This window comes from Neovison vison, chromosome 5 (assembly GCF_020171115.1).
Source record: "Neovison vison isolate M4711 chromosome 5, ASM_NN_V1, whole genome shotgun sequence".
In the NCBI taxonomy this organism is placed as follows: domain Eukaryota; kingdom Metazoa; phylum Chordata; class Mammalia; order Carnivora; family Mustelidae; genus Neogale; species Neogale vison.
The window spans coordinates 45,672,413-45,689,865 of NC_058095.1; the positions used below are offsets into that span (position 1 = coordinate 45,672,413).

Sequence of the window (17,453 nt, forward strand, 5' to 3'; positions counted from 1 at the left end):
CGATTCCAGCACTGTATGGCAGCTTGTTGATTATTCCACTTTCTCCCCGGGGTTGGCCTGCCACCACCTCCAGCTCACCACTCCAAGTGTGATCTCATCCCTGCCGGCCCTCCCTCCAGGACTCCAGCCTCAAGCCAAGCCCTCCTCCCTCGGTGGCCGGTGGTCCCCAAATCTGATCAATTTCTTCCACTCTGTATCCTGAAGAGTGCTCAGCTTGATCTGCAATCTTCACACCTACTGCCCTCATCTCTCATCAGCCTCACCAAGGCTCTTCCTGCCTGGGGCTGCCCTCTCCAATCCACTCTCCACAGAGGAACCAAAGAGTTCTCCCTAAAAGGCAAATAAATCTGAGCCCCCTCACTCCTCTATTACTTTCCCCTATGGCTTCCAGGATAAATGGCAAGCATTCCCTCCACCCCCGCACCTTCGCAGCCTCACTCCTCTTCCTACCTTGCCCTCTACCGCCCAGCCCCACTAACACTTCTACCCAGTCCTGGCCTGCCTGGTAGCCAACAGCACCTCCACTTCCACCCTAACCCACCCCCAGGCCGCGCCAGCGTCCTCCGGTGCGCTGTGTCGCCGAAGTGTCCTCTGTGAAACGGGGCTCAGGGCACCCAGGCCTGTGACGGCCTCCCCACTGGTCTGTGCCTCCCCTCCCGAGGAGTCCCGACTCCTGGGCCCGGGTGATCCTGTTTCCCGCGATGGCCTCAGGCCTTGGCGCACACGATTGCTCGATGGACGTCCAAAGATTGGATGAATCGGGAGCCCGCACAGACCTCGCAGAAGAGGCGGAAGCCCGGTGGGTCCGGAGGCGGGGCTGCTACCACCACCCCCCGCCCCCCGGACTTCCGCAGCCCGAGTAGTAACGGCAACTCGGAATCCCCTCGCCCCGCCGCCGCTCGGGGCCGCCTCCTCCCTCCCCTGCTGCCGCCTCCGCCCCCTCTCCCTCCCTCCCTCCCGCTCTTTGTCTCCCCGCGCCGGCCTCCCTGCCACGCGCCCCCCGCACCGCCCCTTCCCGGGAGACCCCAGCGGACCCCAGCGGACGCGACGCAACGCGACGCGTGTGGGCCTGCCCGGCCGGGGGCCTGCGTCCGGCTGGTGGCGGGTCGGGGAGGTGGTTCCCTCCCTCTCTCCCTCCCCCCTCCCTCGCTCACACGCACACACACAAACACGCGCACACACACGCGCGCACACACGCGTACACGCGCGCGCGCACGGAGCATCCTCCCGTCAGGGCTCTGGTCCAGCCCCGCCCGCGCCTCCCGCTCCCCGCAAACCCTCTCCTCCTCTCTCGCTCCCCCCATCCGTTCCGGCTCCCGGACCCTCCGCGCCCGCTCCCGCGCCCGCCCCTCTCCCGGGATGGAGCGGCTCGAGCCCGCCCGCAGCCCCCCGCGGCCGGGGTGACGGCCCCCCGCCCCTCCCCGCCTGGCCCGCGCCCCGAGCACCATGGGCCTGAGGGGCTCCCGCGGCGCAGGACGCTGAAGATGATTGATGCTGGAGGTGAGGACCCCGACGTGGACGGGAAAGCAGAGCCGGGGTCACCGGGGCTCGCGGCGGGACACTGAGTGGGATCGGATAGGGCCTTTCTTCCCCATCCCTGGGGGGCTGAGCGGAGCTGGGGTGCTGGGCAGTCGGGGGAGGGGGCGGAGATAGGATTTGTGTCCCTAATCCTCTCCCTCCCGGAGAAATTAATTTTAAAAAACTGGTGTGGGGGGAGGGGGAGAGGGCTTAACTCCTTCTTGCCCGGCGCGGAGTTGGACGGCTGGACGGGAGAGAAACTAGCCGCCCGGCCCCAACTGGGAGTGCGGTAGGTGCCCCGGCCTCCGCGGTGCGGGGAGCCCTGTCCCACTCGCCCGTCGCCGCATCTCAGGCCTAAGGGAGGGGGCTCCGCTTTCTCCAGCTCCTACTGCCCCCCTACCCCCAGCCTCCCCTCCCGGCCTTTCCTTCCCGGTCTTTCCCAGTTGCACTTCTGTCTCGGTCTCTTTCTCCTCTTCCAGGGCCCCCTTTCTCTTCCCTGCCCCGCTGGGGCCCGCGCCTCTCCCTACAACAGCCCCTTGGCTCTCTCCTCAAAGCCCTCCCTGGAGCCTCAGTCCGAACCGGGCCAAGGGACCCCGGCCTCCAGCACTGCTTCCTCCGCCCAACGCATCTCTTTCCTGCCCTTTCTTGGCTCTCTCTGCAGCTCGGTGGACAGTCTCCACCAACCTGTCTGTCTCTGTTCCTAGTTCCCACTCCCCTCTGGGGCTTGTGCATCCTTTTCTCTTTCTCCTTCCCGGGCTCTCAGGAAGCCCCCTGTGCCCCCAGAGAAGAGTCAAAGGTCACAGGTGCTATTCCCCTGGGAACTGGAAGCTTTTGGAAGAAAGAGTGGCCTGGTAGCCCTGGTGCCCAGACTGTGTCCTGAGGGACAGGTTCATTTCCACCTTGTGGCAGTTCCTGGTTAAATGTGTACGTGTGTGTGTGTGTGTGTGTGTGTGTGTGTGTAGGAGGATGAAGGTGGAGGGGGGCTTCTCTAAAGCTCCATTTGGTGAGAGGGGCCTGGTGACCTCTTGGATGGCCTGCTTCCCAGGGTTCCCCATGGAACAGTGTAGGATGGATCCCCCAAACCCACCCCAGGGAACTGACGGAGGGAAAGAAAGCCATTTGTGCTGAATCAGGATGGATTAGACACAGGTGTGGGCTGGAAGGCCCAGCATACCCCCAGACGATACCCGAAAGACTCTGTCCACAAGGGGGTCTTCACCCTGGACTGGGACTTTGAATAAAGAACTCATGGGATCTCCATTCTCTGCTAATGTAAGAGAAGAGGCACACTACTGGCCTCAGAGAACCTCCTTCTGATGGGAGAGGCAGTTCTTATCTCCAGAGGGTCCCTAATCTGATGGGAATACCCTCCCTTCTCCTCAGGGAGCTCTCATCTGATGCAGAGGAGATCTGACCCATATTAGGGAATCCGTGAAGTATGAAAAACCCCTATTTTCCAGTGGCTGGGAAAGGGTGAATTTAGAAATTGTGTGGACAAATGGGAAGAGGGTGGGCTGTCTAGCTTTCTGAAGAAGGGGGCAGCCGGGTCCTGGTCAGCTGAGGCTTTGTGATTGAACGAGGCAATTTTGCTCATTCTTAGGGGCAACCTCTTTCCAAGATGGCCCTTCAGGCAGGAAGAAAAGTTCTAGAATTTCTTTGCTACTAGCACCCAGAGTTCAAAAATGGCAAGAGAGTTCTTGGAGGGCCCATGTCCCCTGGCCCTTTCTCACACCTCATTTCCTGCTTTCAGCCCCAAGCATCATCCACGGAGCGTGGGGTGGAAATAGTTTAGAAGCTTTCCCCAGTCCTAGACAGGATGGCCAGTTCCCCTTCCTCTCCCTTTCTCCCTTCTCCCTGCAGGGTCCTCTTCTCGTGTGCACCCCTCCAAAATTGCAGACCATCCCCCAAGATAAGGCTGGAGGGCAGGAGACAGGTGGAGTTTGAATTCTGCCTCTTCTCTCTTGCACCTCAGTTTTCCCATCTGTAAAGTGGGCACACTAAGAATCTCAAGCCCACACGGCTCCCCGTGAGATGGTTTGTATGTAATATCAGGAGAGAAATGTTGGAAAAGACCCCAGCAAGCACGAGGCCTAGCCTTCCCATGCCTGTCAATTGCATGTCTAGTCCAGCGCCCTGCCCTGCTCACGGGCGCCTGCGTGTCAGCAGTAACTGGAAATCATGTCCCAGCCCTGCAGCATGCCCCTGCCACTGAGCTTCCCCCACCCCCAACCCCCGTCCCCTTGTCCCCCCTTGCTTGGTATTCCCCTTCCCCTCTCACACCCCGGCCTTGGTTTAGGGCTGCTGCCATCCTGCCTCTGCTGGGAAGCCTGCCCAGATTGTTTCAGCTGCGTCCGTCCCGCTTCCCCACCTGCCTCCCTTCTTGCTTCCCCACCAAAAAGCAAAACCCAACCAAGTCCCAAGCCGTCTCACTTCCTGCCAGAACATACTTGCAGCACAAAGATTTGTCCACTGTGGTGCTGTGAGTACTCCTCATACCCTTCTGCATCTGTGAGTCTGTCTGGAACGGGGAGAACTGCGAGTCTGTCAAGCACAGGGGCCTTGCTGATGGTGCCAGGTTCCCAAACAGCTCGTGTGCAAAAGCAGGTGGTGAGCACACCAGTGATGGGGGTGGGGAGCAGGCAGGACTGGGTGACGGACCGGCATGATGGATTGCGGGGTGGGGGGGGCTAGTATGAGCTGATGGATGCAGAGATGGGAGGGTGGATGGATGGATGGACGGACAAATGGATGGCTGAGTAGGTGGGTGGGTAGATGGATGCAAGGACCTGGATTCTGCTTCTGAGCTTGCCATCGCCTTGTTATGTGACCTTAAGCCAGTCATTCTTCCCTCTGTTTCTTTATTTGGAAAATGAGAGGATTGCATTTAATCATCTCCCAAGATCTCTCCCAGGTTTGCTGTTGGACAGTTTATGATGAACAAACGTTTTGAAGGAATGCTGATGATGGAAAGACCCAAGACATTGTGGGGGAGGGAAGGTTCAGTGAGCCATGTGAATGCACACAGTAAATCAGCCTGGACCAAAACCACAGGACTCAGCCCATGTCTAGACTCTGAATTTGCTTCTGCCGCTACTCTGCCATGTCTCCCTCTGCCCCAACTCCCATCCTCTGGGCTGTGGTTCCGATGACTTCTTCTCCAAGGGGCTGGAGCAGGAGTTCTAGGGGAAGGTGAGGGGCCAGAAGGCCAGGAATAGGCAGCCAGGGGCAGCCCCCTTGTCGCCCTCCACCAACCTGGACCCCTTATTCATCAATCTCTCTTTCTCTCTTCCCTCAGCTCTCTCGAGTCATGGCTTCTTCAAAGCTACGAGAACCTGCGGATGAGGTTTTTGGTAAGTTCTGTTTGCTCTAACTCTAGCCAAGGCTACCGCCACTGGGGGGATTCCCTCTGGGACGTCAGTGTGTGCCTTTGTGTGCGTGTATTGTGGCCTGGCCGCCCGAGTCTCTGCCATGACACTCTATGCTAAGGACAACCGTGACGATTAAGGGTCTCCATTTATGAAGTGCTGCCTCATGCCAGGTGCTAGGCCAAACCCCCAACTCACAATGTCGCTTATGCCCCGCAATAAGGCCAAGAGGCGTGCCCATTGTACAGACGAGGAGCCGAGAGCACAGAGTACCCAAGTGGCTTGCTTTAAAGATCATGTGGCAGGTTAGTGGCAGAGCTGGGACAGAAGTCCAGACTGGGTGGCCGTACACCTGTATCCCAGCCCAAGGGACAGCCATTATGGCCATATCACACGGTAACGGCCCTTGGCCTACAGGATATGTATGGAAATCAAATGCTCAGAACGCAAAGTCGCAGTACCCCCAGGCCAGCCCGCTTTGGACACATGGGGGGTGGTGGTGTGCACACAACACACCTGCCTGCTCCATAGTGTACTCCCTGCCATCTTTCCATTGGGGGGGTGGCAAAGCCTGGGCAGGGCAGAGTTCCCAGCATGCACTGGGGCAGAAAGGCTGGTTCCCAGCATGCACAGGGGTGGAAAGGCTGGTTCCCAGCTGGATTTGGCAGAGGAGTCAGGGAATAAGGAACTTGGAGGACCACGAGGAACGTGAAGGGAGAGGTTGAGACAGAAGCCCTTGCCCGATGCCTGTAGCATGTGTATACCCCTTGGGACTCATGTTGGTGTGCACAGCCTCAAGGGGCTCCCCAGCTTCTCATCTCTCCCTTCCCTCCCCTCTCCTCCTCCCCCTCTCCAGTTCACCACCTTCTCCCCTGTGGGACCACATGCCTCCCAGCTCCCAGGAACACTGTTTTCCCTGGCCTCCCTGGGGCCCCGGACTCCTCCAGCCTCCAGCTCTGGGACTCAGACTCTTGTGTCTCACCATCTGCACCAGGCCTGGCCCAACAGAAATGAGCTTCCCCTCTCCTAGGCTTCTGGCCCTCCATTCCCACCCCCAGCCCCAACTCTTCCTGTTTTCCTTCTCCAGGACCTGCTGAGGTAGCTGGCTGCCTGGCCTGCTTCCTGATGGGCAAGGCAATTAAATATTCATGACTCCCCACTGCCCAGGGCTGGGAAGAGAAAGACCGAGAGAGACAGACCCACCCTGAGATGGAGGAAGGCCAGGCAGGCAGGTAGAGTAGGGGACCAGAGGTGAGGCAGGCCCCCACCTTGCCTCAGAAATGCCTCAGCCCCCTAGGGGTCCCTTTGCTCCCTAGACCCTCCCAGAGTCAGGAGAAGGGCCCCTTTCCCCAGTCCTGGGAGTCTGGGCTCAGTGGAGAGGAAGGTGGGCAGCTCCCTGCCCCACTTCCCAGAGTAGGAAGAACAGGGAGCCAGGAGGCCTGGATGCTTTCTTAACTCCCTCTGTACCTCTGGCCAAACCTTTCCTCTCCGAGCCTCAATTTCCCCACCTGTAAAATGAGGGGTTGGACTCACAGCTGCTCCCATCTCTGCCTCAGAAGAGGTGTAGCAGGCTTGGTCCTTACACACTGAGCCTCTGGAGTCAACCTGCCTGGAACCCTGGCTCCTCCCTTCCCTGGGGCAGATTAAGGCTGCCCTGGGATTCCTGGAGTCTCTTCCTCCTAGGGTTGTGGGGAGTTTAAATGAGCTAGTAATTGTGAAGCTCTTAGAACCAGTGCCTAGCACAGCAAGAGCTCAGTCAGTATTAGCCTTTATTATTCTGTTCTGTCCTCAGTCCTTGCTGCTTGCAGACAGTGCTTGGAGATGCCCCGTCACTAGGGAACAGAGGACAGAAGGCTCCCTCCCTCAGCTCAGCCCCAGGGCCTGGAAAGGCCAGGAGCAAACCAGGGGCCTGGAAGGAGCCGGAGGAGTTGTGTCAAGGCTGGGGTCCCAAGCAGCAGTCCTTTGACAGGACCTCTCCTCTCGCCAAGCCCCCACTGCCACCCCTGGACACCTGCAGCAGGCTCTGCGGGGGCCCACCCTCCCTTGCGGCCAGGCCAGTCGCCTCTCCTTGCAGGCTCCACTGGCCCACACCATCCCTTCTCCTTAGCAAGCTCCTTGTTCTTCCTACAGCCTTGGCTCTTTCCCGTCTCCCAGACCTCAGCCAGGCTGCCTCGTCTAAGACAGAGCCCCCAGCCCCTGCCTGTCTCTTTCTTCCCCTCCACAAATACCCCGAGGACCCCACCGTGTGCCAGGCTCTGTGCGTTCGAGGCCCCAGGGAGACAGTCACTGCCCTCAAGGGGCCTGAGTTCCCGGATGAGGGGCGTGTCCTGGGGAGGAGTGCCCCAAGGAGCACTGGATAGGGATGTGACAGATGCGAGGGTGTGGGCATCAGCGCTTCCCTGTGCCTTGAGGCCATCTCTGCGGGGCTGTGCACTGGCCCCGAAGTGTAACTTGGCTTCCTCAACACTGACTGAGCCCCTGCTCTTCCCCAGGCCCGACCCCAGGCTCCCTGGGTCCCCAGCTCGCCCCTCTGCATTGTGCAGATGGGCGAACAGGACGGTCGCCTCGGATCAGATCCTCTTGCCAGGCCTGCAGAGGTGAAGCTGTCCCTCGGAACTGGGGGGGCTTTGAGGGGACAGACAAGGAAGGGGTGGGGGGTACGTAGCACCTAGCGCGCTGCAGGAGCGCAAGGTCAGAGGCAGGAAAGGAAGGTGGCGACAGGGAGGGAGCCCGGTGGGGTCAGCAGGTTAGCACACTCTCAGCTCGTTCTGGCTGGGCGCACAGCTGCAGGCATTCTGTCGAAGCACTTTACCTGGGTCATCTTATTTGACACTCACACAACCCTGGAACGGGGATACTCCTCGTATGGCCCCATTTTACTGATGAGGAAGTCAATCCCTAAATGAAAGGAACTTGGCCAGAGTCCTCCAGGCAGCAAATGGCAGAACAAGATTCAGCCCCTGCCAGCTGGCTCCTCTGCTGTATAGAGGAGGAAACGTGGGGAACACGGAAGGGGTGAGCTGGAACCCCCCTCCCCACCAGGGCCCGACTGGGGGCTGAGGGGCATGGACTTTATGTTATTGACTTTGGGACCCCCTCACCACTCCTCAGCCTTACCCTGGGTTTCAAAAGCAAGCAGTTATAGGACCAGTCAGAAAAGTGCTTTAGAAAGTTTCCTCTAGCCTGTGGGAAGTGGGGAGGGAGGCCGACAGGAGGCCCGAGGCAGCGAGAGCAGGATGCCTGGAGGCTGAGTCCAGGCTTGGGGAAGGGACCGGTGAAGACCTGAGTAAGGCAGTTCAGTCTTCAGGGAGAGGAGAGGCCAGGTTCCAGGGCTGTGAGGAAGGCAAATCAACAGAACTATGTGTTTTTTTGTTTTGTTTTGTTTTTTAAGATTTTATTTATTCACTTGACAGACAGGGATCACAAGTAGGCAGAGAGGCAGGCAGAGAGAGGAGGAAGCAGTCTCCCCGCCGAGCAGAGAGCCCGACGCGGGGCTCGATCCCAGGACCCCGGGACCACGACCCGAGCTGAAAGCAGAGGCTCCAACCCACTGAGCCACCCAGGCGCCCCCCCCTTTTTTCCTTCATTAAAATCCCATTTTCTAAGCACCTACTACATGCCAGACACCAATTCTGGATGAGAACCATGAACAAAATACAGGAATGTTTGCCTTCACAGAGCTGACATTCTAACAAGCAGAGAAACAATGAACTAAGTCAGTAAAATAGACAGCACGCCAGAGGATGACACACAATGCAGGGAAAAACCAGGTTGGGGATCTGGGGGGAATTGTACAATGAGTGGTCATTAAAGTCATCAGTGAGAGAAAGCATTTAAGTCAAGGTCTGAAGGAGGCAAAGGACAGAACCCTGTAGAAATCTGTGGCAAGAGCCTTGCAGGAAAAGGGAAGAGGAAGTGCAAAGGCCCTGAGGTACAGTGAGGCTTGTATGAGGAAGACCCAGGAGGCTAGGATGGCCAGAGTAGAGGGAGCAAGAGGGAGAGAAGTAGAAGCTCAGAGCGGTAAGAGGAGCACAGACTGAATCCGGAAGGCCCCTGGGAGAACTTGGCAGTTACTCTGCAAGATGGAAGTCCCCGGGGGGTTCTGAGCACAGTAGTGACAAGGGCTGACATGTTTTATCAGGATCACTCTGGTTGCTGTGGTGTTGAAAATAGACTGTATGTGGGAAAGGGAGCAAAAGGGGAGACCAGCCGGGAGGCTTCTGTAAGAACTGAGGCAGGAGGTGAGAGTGATCTAGACCAGACCAGGGAGGCTGTGTGTCCCCTCTCCTCTCTCTTCCCCGATTTCTCCTCCTCCCCCCCTTCTCTCCCTTCCCTTCCTCTCCTCTTCTCCCTTCTTTCCCTGCTCTCTCTCCTCTTCCTCTCCGTGCGTACGCGCACGTGTGCATGTGTGCACACACAGACACAGGAAAACGGCAGTTTGATTGTGGGAAGTGAGAAGTACAGAGATGAGCCAAATGCATTCCGTCGTGCGTTCTGGGACTGTCACTCAAGGCTCATCGGGTCCTGGCCGGCCTTCCACCTCTACCCGCTGCCATTGCCCTGGATTAATTTGAATCTAATCCAAAACATCATACCATTTCGCCATAAATATTTCAGTATGTCTAGATGTATTTCGAAAGTAGAGCTAACAAGAATTGTGGCTAGATGAGTTTGGAGAGTGGGAGGGAAAGAGAGTCAAGGGCGACTCCAGCACTTGGCCTGAGCCATCGGGGAGATGGAGCTGCCAGTCATAGCCGGACACAGACATTGAAGCTGCCCGTGGCACATCCAAGGGGAGGGGGCCAGGAGGCAGCTGGCCTGGGGAACTCCTGGCTGGAGCTGGGGCTGAGGGCAAAGCATAGCTCGGGGCAGTTTTCATCGGGTGGATGGGTCTTTCATGGAGCCGAGGAGCAAAGGGGAAGCCAGTCTGAAGCAAGGTGGTGGGTTCATGCCGATGGATTATTTGAGGACTTGGGTGTGTTTGACCTGGCAAGTTCCCTGGTGGGTGCTGAGGTGCCCAAGCTTGGAATTCAGGGGGGCTCAGGGCTGAACCAGGAGGTGATAATGAAACCAGGCCAGCAACTGGGGTGGCTTAGGGGGTATCTGCAGACAAGAGAAAGAGGAGCAGGCAAAGCTGGGTCAGCATGAGTAATGGGATGGCAGAATCCTGAGATCGTGGGGCAGGGGAATGGGGAAGAATGGTCTTAACCCGTGCTGGATTTGGAAAGAAACTCTTCTGCTTGGAGACCCCAAGCTTGGGGACACTGCAGAGCGAAGGCTTCATTCCCCAGGGGGAGCAAGTAGAAAGAGAAACTAGGAGCAGTCGGGTTTACGCACGGTCCATTGGCTTTGCCTACTCTTCCTTGTCTTCATCCGGGACCCAGCCCCGCACCACTGACCCCAGGATGGGAGAGACAGGCCAGCCGCGTGGGGACTGGGTTTTCCTCGATGCCACTACTGTGCTCCCGTTCATCAGGGCTGGGTCTGAGTGCAGATCTGGGTATGGTACAGCGGGCCAGGGTTCCAGCACGGCCAGTCAGGCTCAGAGCCCAGACCACTGCTAGCCGCTGGCTGCAGGCGAGAGACTGAACCTCTCTGAGCCTTAGCTGGCTCAGCTGTAAATTGTAAGTAACCGCGGTCCCTAGCTCCCTGAGCAGATGAGGTGATGTATGAACATTCTGGCACACAGTAGGCTCTTCTTAAGTGATAGCTGTTATTACCATCATTGGTCTGATCTCATCCCCAGCCCTTCTCTCCACAAACCTACCCTCCAGGGGCCCTGGAAGGGGGCCCCCCCCACCCCTGCACTTCCCTACTGCCCAGCATTGCACACTCGATCATCAGCCTCCTCTCTTGCAAACTGCCACCCAACCTTAGACTGGCTTTGGTGCTCCCTCCCCTGACCCATCCCTGACTGTCCTGTCCTCCTCTGTGTCTGTGAGAGGTCCCACCACACTGCTATATTTCTGTGCTGACGTGTCTGGCTTTCTCTGAGACTGTGAGGGACCCCACTCTGCCTCTCGTTGGTACTCCCTGTGCTGGGCGCTCAAACCTTTGTGGAATGTCTGGGGGTGTGAGTGCTGGAGGCCTGAGGGCGGGGGGCCTCTGGGCTTGCTGTCCTCATGTGTCTGGTCTCTGTCCCCTTCACCTGGTTCACAGACCTGGACTTGGCTGTGCCAGAGACCGTCAGACTGGACAGCAGTTTACACAAGGCCCGAGCCCAACTACTGGCCAAGGGCCGGAGACACCGGCCCTCCCGCTCCAGGCTTCGGGACAGCGCCAGTTCTGCAGAGGATGGCGAAGGCTCTGATGGGCCAGGAGGCAAGGTGGGGACAACCCACCCGATCACTGCCCCCCCACCCCGAAAATCCCTCCAAACCCTTTTCCAGGGAAACCACAGCCCCAGACTTCTGACATAGTAAGGCGAACAGGGATTACCCGCATTCATTCTGGCTCGCCTGAAACTTTTAAGGAAGGTATTATCCTTCCCATCTTACATGTGGGGAAATTGAGGCTCCGAGGTTCAGTAACAAACTCACACAGTTAGGGAGTGAGGGAAATGAGATTTGACCCCAGCCTACGTGACTGAAGGCCCCCACCCCCAGCCCGCGCCCCCACTCCTCACTGCCCAGCCACCCCCATGGCCCGTGGGCACGAGGACAGGCCTCCCTTCCCAGGATCCCAGTCCTTGCTCCAGAGGCTCCCTCGCAGTTTGCAGGGTGAGACCAACTCCCAGCCCCTGGGGAAGCGGGGAAGAAGGTTGGCAGTGAGCCGCCGCCCCTTCCCCCAGGTGACCGACGGATGCGGGAGCCCCCTGCACCGGCTGCGCTCGCCTCTGCACTCGGGCCCAGGGTCCCCGGCCGGGGGCTCTTTCTGCCTGGAGCCTCCGGGGTTGCGGCGCAGCCTGGACGAAGACGAGCCTCCGCCCTCGCCGCTCACACGCTACCGGCCCCTGCACAACGCCGCCTCGCACGAGGGCCTGGCCGCCGCCTCCTGCTCGCCGCCCCGCTCCGCGCCCTCCTCCGACAGCTCGCCCAGCTTCGTGCGCCGCCACCCGCGCGCAGAGCCCCACAGCGAAGGTGAGTGGCAGCCGGTGCGGCGCCCTCTGCTGGCGAGCGCTGGGACTGCAGCGGCCCCGCCGGTCGTCCACCCACCCCCGCCAAGCAGAGGGTTGGAGCAAGTTGGGCGGGGCGGTGAGGGATGAGGAAGGGGTGGGGGTCGGGGGACAACACACTGTGGCTTCCTCCATCACTTACCCAGCGCCTACTATGTCACTGTTGGGCACTGGGACACACAGGGAAACAGAGGCACTCTTTGCCCTCAAGAGGCTTACAGTTTGGGGGAGAAACAATCTAATAATTCTTTATAGTTTATGGGAGAAGTGATCAAACCATCTCTTAATTAAATATGTAGTTATAAGTTGTAATAAGTGCACGGTTGCGGCGGGGGAGGGGGCAGCACATAGCGGGGTGAAATGACCTCGTGGGGAGCCTCCTGTAAGGCTTCTCTGAGGAAGTGACATATGAGTCAAGATTGGAAGGCAGGTTAGAAGTCAGTCAGGATAAATGAACAGTGAACAGTAGTGGTCCCTACTTTTTCATGGTTTGCTTATGGCTTTCATAGCTATTCCATGAAATAGGCAGGTTTGATTCTTGTGGGTCAGGTGTTAGCCTCATATTTGGGACGAAGGAAGCTCAGAGAGGTAGAGTGATTCCTCCAAAGTCACACAGCTATTGAAGGGCACCCGAGCCAACTTGCCTGCTTCTAAGTCAAAAGAGGCAGCTGAAGGAGGCAGGCAAGCCACTCCACGGGCTATTTTCTTCCCTCTCTTCCCTAAAAGATGACAGCCGGGATGCTAGCCCACCTGAGCCTGCCAGCCCCACCATCGGTCTGGATAAGAAGACTCGCCGAAAGTTCCTGGACCTGGGGTGAGTGGAAGAGGGGCCAGAAGCAAAGGCTTGGAGCCTTGGGGTGCAGGGTAGCACAGCGGGCAGCACTGCCCCACTCCCCCCCACCTTCCCTCACAGGGTCACCTTACGCCGAGCATCCACTAGCAAGAGCCGGAAGGACAAGGGCAGCAATCGTTTGTCCATGGGCAGCAGGTAAGCTTCCGCTCATAGTTCCGGAGGGGGGGGGCACCCACCCCACGGTGCCCACACCCATGCTGGGTGCTCTCTCCACAGGGAATCAGTGGAGGGGTCCAGCAGGTCAGGGGGCTCCCCGTTCCTGCCCTTTTCCTGGTTCACAGACAGCGGCAAGGGCTCGGCATCCTCTGGCAGCACCACCTCGCCCGCCTGCTCCCCTAAACATGAGGGCTTCAGCCCTAAGAAGTCAGCTTCTCAGGTGAGTCTATGGCTTCCCTGCCCCCCATATGGGCCCCAGACTCAGGTGATGTGAGGGGGTGGGGCTGGGATCCAGGCATTCCTGGGGTCTGTTTGTCCCGTTTGTCTACCTGTTTGTCCATCCAGTTTGTCTATCCATGGAGCCATTCTGTGATTCACTAGTTCATCCATTCTCTGAGTTCATTCATTGGTTTCTTCACTCATTCACATTCTGAGTAGTTCCTCCCCTGAGTCATTCACCACATTCAACCCACTGAGCACCAGGCTTCCCTCCTCAGCCACCCAGCCTGAGGCCGCCCCCATTCGCGCTCTTCTGCCTGGCTCCCCACGTCCCATCCCAGTCGTCCCAGTCACCGGGCAACCTGTGTGGTGGGGTGAGGCTTGGAGGAAATCGGGATGAAGGGGACCCAAACTAGCTAGAGCTCAGGAAGCAGGGAGAAGTCAGGGACAGAAGCAGCCACAAGTGTCTGCTTCTGCTCGTGCCGTGCTCTACACTAGACAAGGCTCCAAGGGCTGCTTTGGCTTTCCTTTCACAAAGCGCAGGCGTGCTTATCCCAATTGTCCGGATGAACGACTGAAGGCCCAGAGAGAAGGGACTTGCCATGTGGGTTCGATGCGGGCACCATGCCTGTTCTGTGGTTGTTCCTTATGTGCTACTGGGGCTGAGGAGACCAGAAAGCTGGGAATTCAGGGGAGAAAGAGTTCCATCTAACTTGGGACTTCCTGATTTCCTATCTGTACAGACTCCCTCTGTCTCTTCCTTCCCTCGTGCTGGGCCCTGGGATAGCAGGGTAAACAGACAGCCCAGGGCTTCATAGAGCTTCTGATCTCTACCCAGGCACTTAGAAGCCAGGGTGCTAGGGGCTATGATGGGGAGGCCCAAAGGGAGGACCCCCGACCTAGCCTGGGGGAATCCTGGTCAGCTGCCTACAGGAAGGGACACCTGGTCTGAGACTTCTGCCATTCCTGCTAACTATTCTGCCTCATTTCTGGCCCCACAACCTCCTAGAAGTCTTACATCCTGATGCTTCCCATGAGTACTTCATAGACTAGGAGGCACTGCGCAGCTCCTGGTGCCCAGCCCCCAACTTAGCTCCTTCCAAATGCAAGCAGTGGGTTGGGGGACTCCCTTGGGCTTGAGGGTGAGCTGTTTCCTCAGCAGCTCATACCTTTCCTCTCTAGGAATCCACCCTGAGTGATGACTCCACGCCCCCTAGCAGCAGCCCCAAGATCCCCAGTGGTCCCCGGCAGGAAACCAAGTGTTCCTACCCCTACCACACACTGTCCCAGTCTTCAGACGAGGTAAGCAAGCCCTGGGCTCTGAGTGTTGAGGCGCAGGCCACAGGCCAGGTCTTCCCCCTCACCATCCTTGGTCTCTACCCCAGTTCCTGGACGAACCTCTCCCCACGGTCCACCACTGGACCAGCCAGCAGGTGGGCCAATGGCTGCACAGCCTCAACCTGGAGCAGTATGTCGCTGAGTTTGCTGCGCGACAGGTGGACGGGCCCCAGCTCCTGCAGCTGGATGGAAGCAAACTGAAGGTGTGTCAGGGGAGGAGAGTGGTGCCCCAGTTGGAGCCCAAGGCAACCTTCCAGGATTGGGATCCCCCCAAACCCTGATCTTTCATTGCCTCTAAGGCCACTGCCCTGACCTCTGACCTGGGTAAGGTCCTTGGCCTGATCTTTGCACTCTAGCACGGGTCCACTGTCGGACATGAAACTCGAGCCCCGTCCTTCAGTTTGACCTTCAAGCCTCAGCTCAAGGCTCCAGGATAACACTGACCTCTAGGACCGTCAAGAGTCAGATCACCTGACTCTTGACTCTGAGTCCCTTGCTGTCATAAGAAACCAGGCCTCTGCCTGATCACCTTGCCTGATTCTCAGTCTTGGAGGCTGCTGGTAGTCAGGGGAGGTCGGGGAGGGGGGTGGGCTCAGATCTCTGCGCTGAGAGGTTTCTAGCGTGTTGCCCACCCTCTGCTACATTGCTTAGGCAAGAGGTGGTGAGGAGAGGCCCCCAGGGAGTCTCTGCAGTAGGGAGGGGCCTTGGCCACTGACTAGCACTGTGACACTGGGCAAGTCATTCCCCATCTGTGGGCCTCTGGGGGCTGGGCAGGTTGGTACCAAGACTGAACTCCCGAGTGGAGGAATGGGAGCCGAGGATTGCCAGGGGTAGGGGCAGGGGGTAAAAGGTCTGGCACCCTCCATCATCCTCTTTCCAAAACGCTCCCCTTTGGACTTCCTGCCCTGGTTCTGATCCACGGGCCCATCTGGGAGGCAGAGGCCACACTTCTGGGAGGACCTGCTGAGCTCCAGGCAGAGTACACCCACTTGGGGCACCGCAAACTGGGGGTCAGAGTTGGCTAGGGCCTGAGGGATTCTGGGGCTCTTTCCCTCACCCTTGAATTCCTCCCCAGAGCCTGGGGCTCAGCAACTCACATGACCGGACGCTAGTGAAGCGGAAGGTAAAGGAGCTGGCAGCCGCCGCTGAGAAGGAGCGCAAGGCCCGGGAGAAGGCCGCACGGCAGCGGGAGAAGCTCCGGCGCCGGGAGCAGGAGGCCAAGAAGAGCTAGGGGAGGGCGGGGGGCAGGCACTGGCACCCAGGCGCTGGTGGCCGCCGGGCTCGGTGGGCACAGGCCTCAGCGGGGAGGCGGGGCCTGGGCGCCAAGCTTGGGCTGGCCGGGCCCCACACTCTCAGGGGGTACACGCCCTCTCTTACCCTGTCACTGTCTGGACCCAGATCCCCCAGAAAGGGAGACCCCAGGAGAGGGCCCAGTAATAAATCCAGTTTTAAGGACTTGTTTGGCACAGAGTTCCTAGGGAGCTGGCAGGTTATGGGCAGAGGACCGAGAGGCCACGGCTGACAGTCAGGGAACCCTGAGGCACATGGGTCAGTCTGATCATCTACCCTCGGGCCATGGCCATGCTGGCTGGCTGTGAGCTAGGACACCTGCCTGCCAGCTGGCCTGTCTGCCTTCTAGAGGCTCTGAGATAAGGCCTAGGTCCCAGGGATCAGAGAGGCAGGAAACCTCTCAGCAGGAGCAAGTGGACCGTCACTCCTCTCCAGCCCTCCAAGCTGGCTGCGTGCTGGGAGAGCTCTCTTCTGCTCCCAGGGGAGGCTGGTAGGCGCTGCGGCAGCCCGCACTCAGGGTAGACTCCTAGCCTCCACACGGCGGGAGAGCGCAGAGAGCAGCATGGGTAGCCCACACAACCTTGGCCAGGACTTTGGGGGCAGGAAGGGACGATGAAAATGTCCTTCTCTTTCCCCTTCCTGGTCCCATGGGTCCCAGTGGTGAGATGACATCCATGCAGGTCTGCCCCTCCTGGGGCCCACTCAAGGCCTGGTCTTTGACCTACTCCCTGACACAGGGCCCACTTCTATTGCTCCCTCAAAGAACGGCTGAGCCCTCTCTGGGGACAGAGCCAACTTGGGAGCTGGGGTGTGTGTGACAGAGGACACCCCTAACCAATGCTTAGGTCACGTTGAACAGGTAAGCCCTCACCCCAGCCAGGTAGAGAGGCAAACTCTAGGAGTTCCCCTGGAATCTACTGGAAGGGTTCATCAGCCTTCCTCCATCTGCTCTGGTCCCTGTCAGGGTCTCAGTGGGTTCCAAAACTGGCACGCTGTGCAGGCTCTGGTTCTCTGGGCCATGACGAGGGGTCGGGCCAGGCCCCTGGGTGGGGCTGGGATCTATCCTGTGAGGAGGAAGCGTTCAGGTACAGCACTGGCCAGCAGTTCCTGCAGGACTGGCCGGTGACCAGCGGGGCTGGAGGCCCTCTGGTTAGAAGTCCACCTCCCCCTTCACCTGCCCGGAGTGGTGGACAGAACCCAGTGCATGCCAACTCTCCTCGTTCCTGCTCTGGGGCCGTGGCTCCAAGGCCATCCCTGCCCTGGCCATGGTCTGGTCCCTGGGACTCAGCCCTTTACTTCTCTCTGCCATCTGTATGGGCAGAGGAGCCACACAGGAAACTGAGCTATGGGGGCACTGGCACCATCAGGGTCTGCTGGAGGGGCTGGTGGGGAGGGTGGAAGGCACCCAGGCCTTTGAAATGATCAGGAGCTCTATGGGCACCCACCTGCATGTGAAGGGAGGGTGGTACTCCATTTATTTCAATAAACACTTACGATGTGCCAGTGACCTTTGTTTGCCCCCGCTGGGAGGCTAGGCTGGGGTGGGAGGCAGCGCCAGGCCCTGAGCATGGAGGGGTGACACATCTGCCCCCCGGGGCTG

General features: G+C 58.8%; 1 protein-coding gene across 3 annotated transcripts; it reads left to right on the top strand.

The window, feature by feature from the left end:
* The first annotated feature begins 1,414 nt into the window (after nt 1-1,414).
* On the top strand, nt 1,415-17,353 carry SAMD14 (sterile alpha motif domain containing 14). 3 transcript variants are annotated; one of them, XM_044248722.1, is made up of 11 exons: nt 1,415-1,500; nt 3,815-3,997; nt 4,814-4,868; nt 11,043-11,209; nt 11,674-11,962; nt 12,724-12,811; nt 12,911-12,985; nt 13,067-13,226; nt 14,408-14,527; nt 14,611-14,766; nt 15,639-17,353. In XM_044248722.1, the coding sequence occupies exons 1-11, from the start codon at nt 1,492-1,494 to the stop codon at nt 15,792-15,794; spliced, it is 1,458 nt and encodes a 485-aa protein (XP_044104657.1). In that variant the 5' UTR covers nt 1,415-1,491; the 3' UTR covers nt 15,795-17,353. The 3 variants fall into 3 exon arrangements, with proteins under 3 accessions (XP_044104657.1, XP_044104658.1, XP_044104659.1); XM_044248723.1 differs by lacking the exon at nt 3,815-3,997 and adding an exon at nt 4,430-4,707 and having other exon boundaries at nt 1,470-1,500; XM_044248724.1 differs by lacking the exon at nt 1,415-1,500 and adding an exon at nt 4,419-4,707 and having other exon boundaries at nt 3,917-3,997.
* Nucleotides 17,354-17,453: the final 100 nt, after the last annotated feature.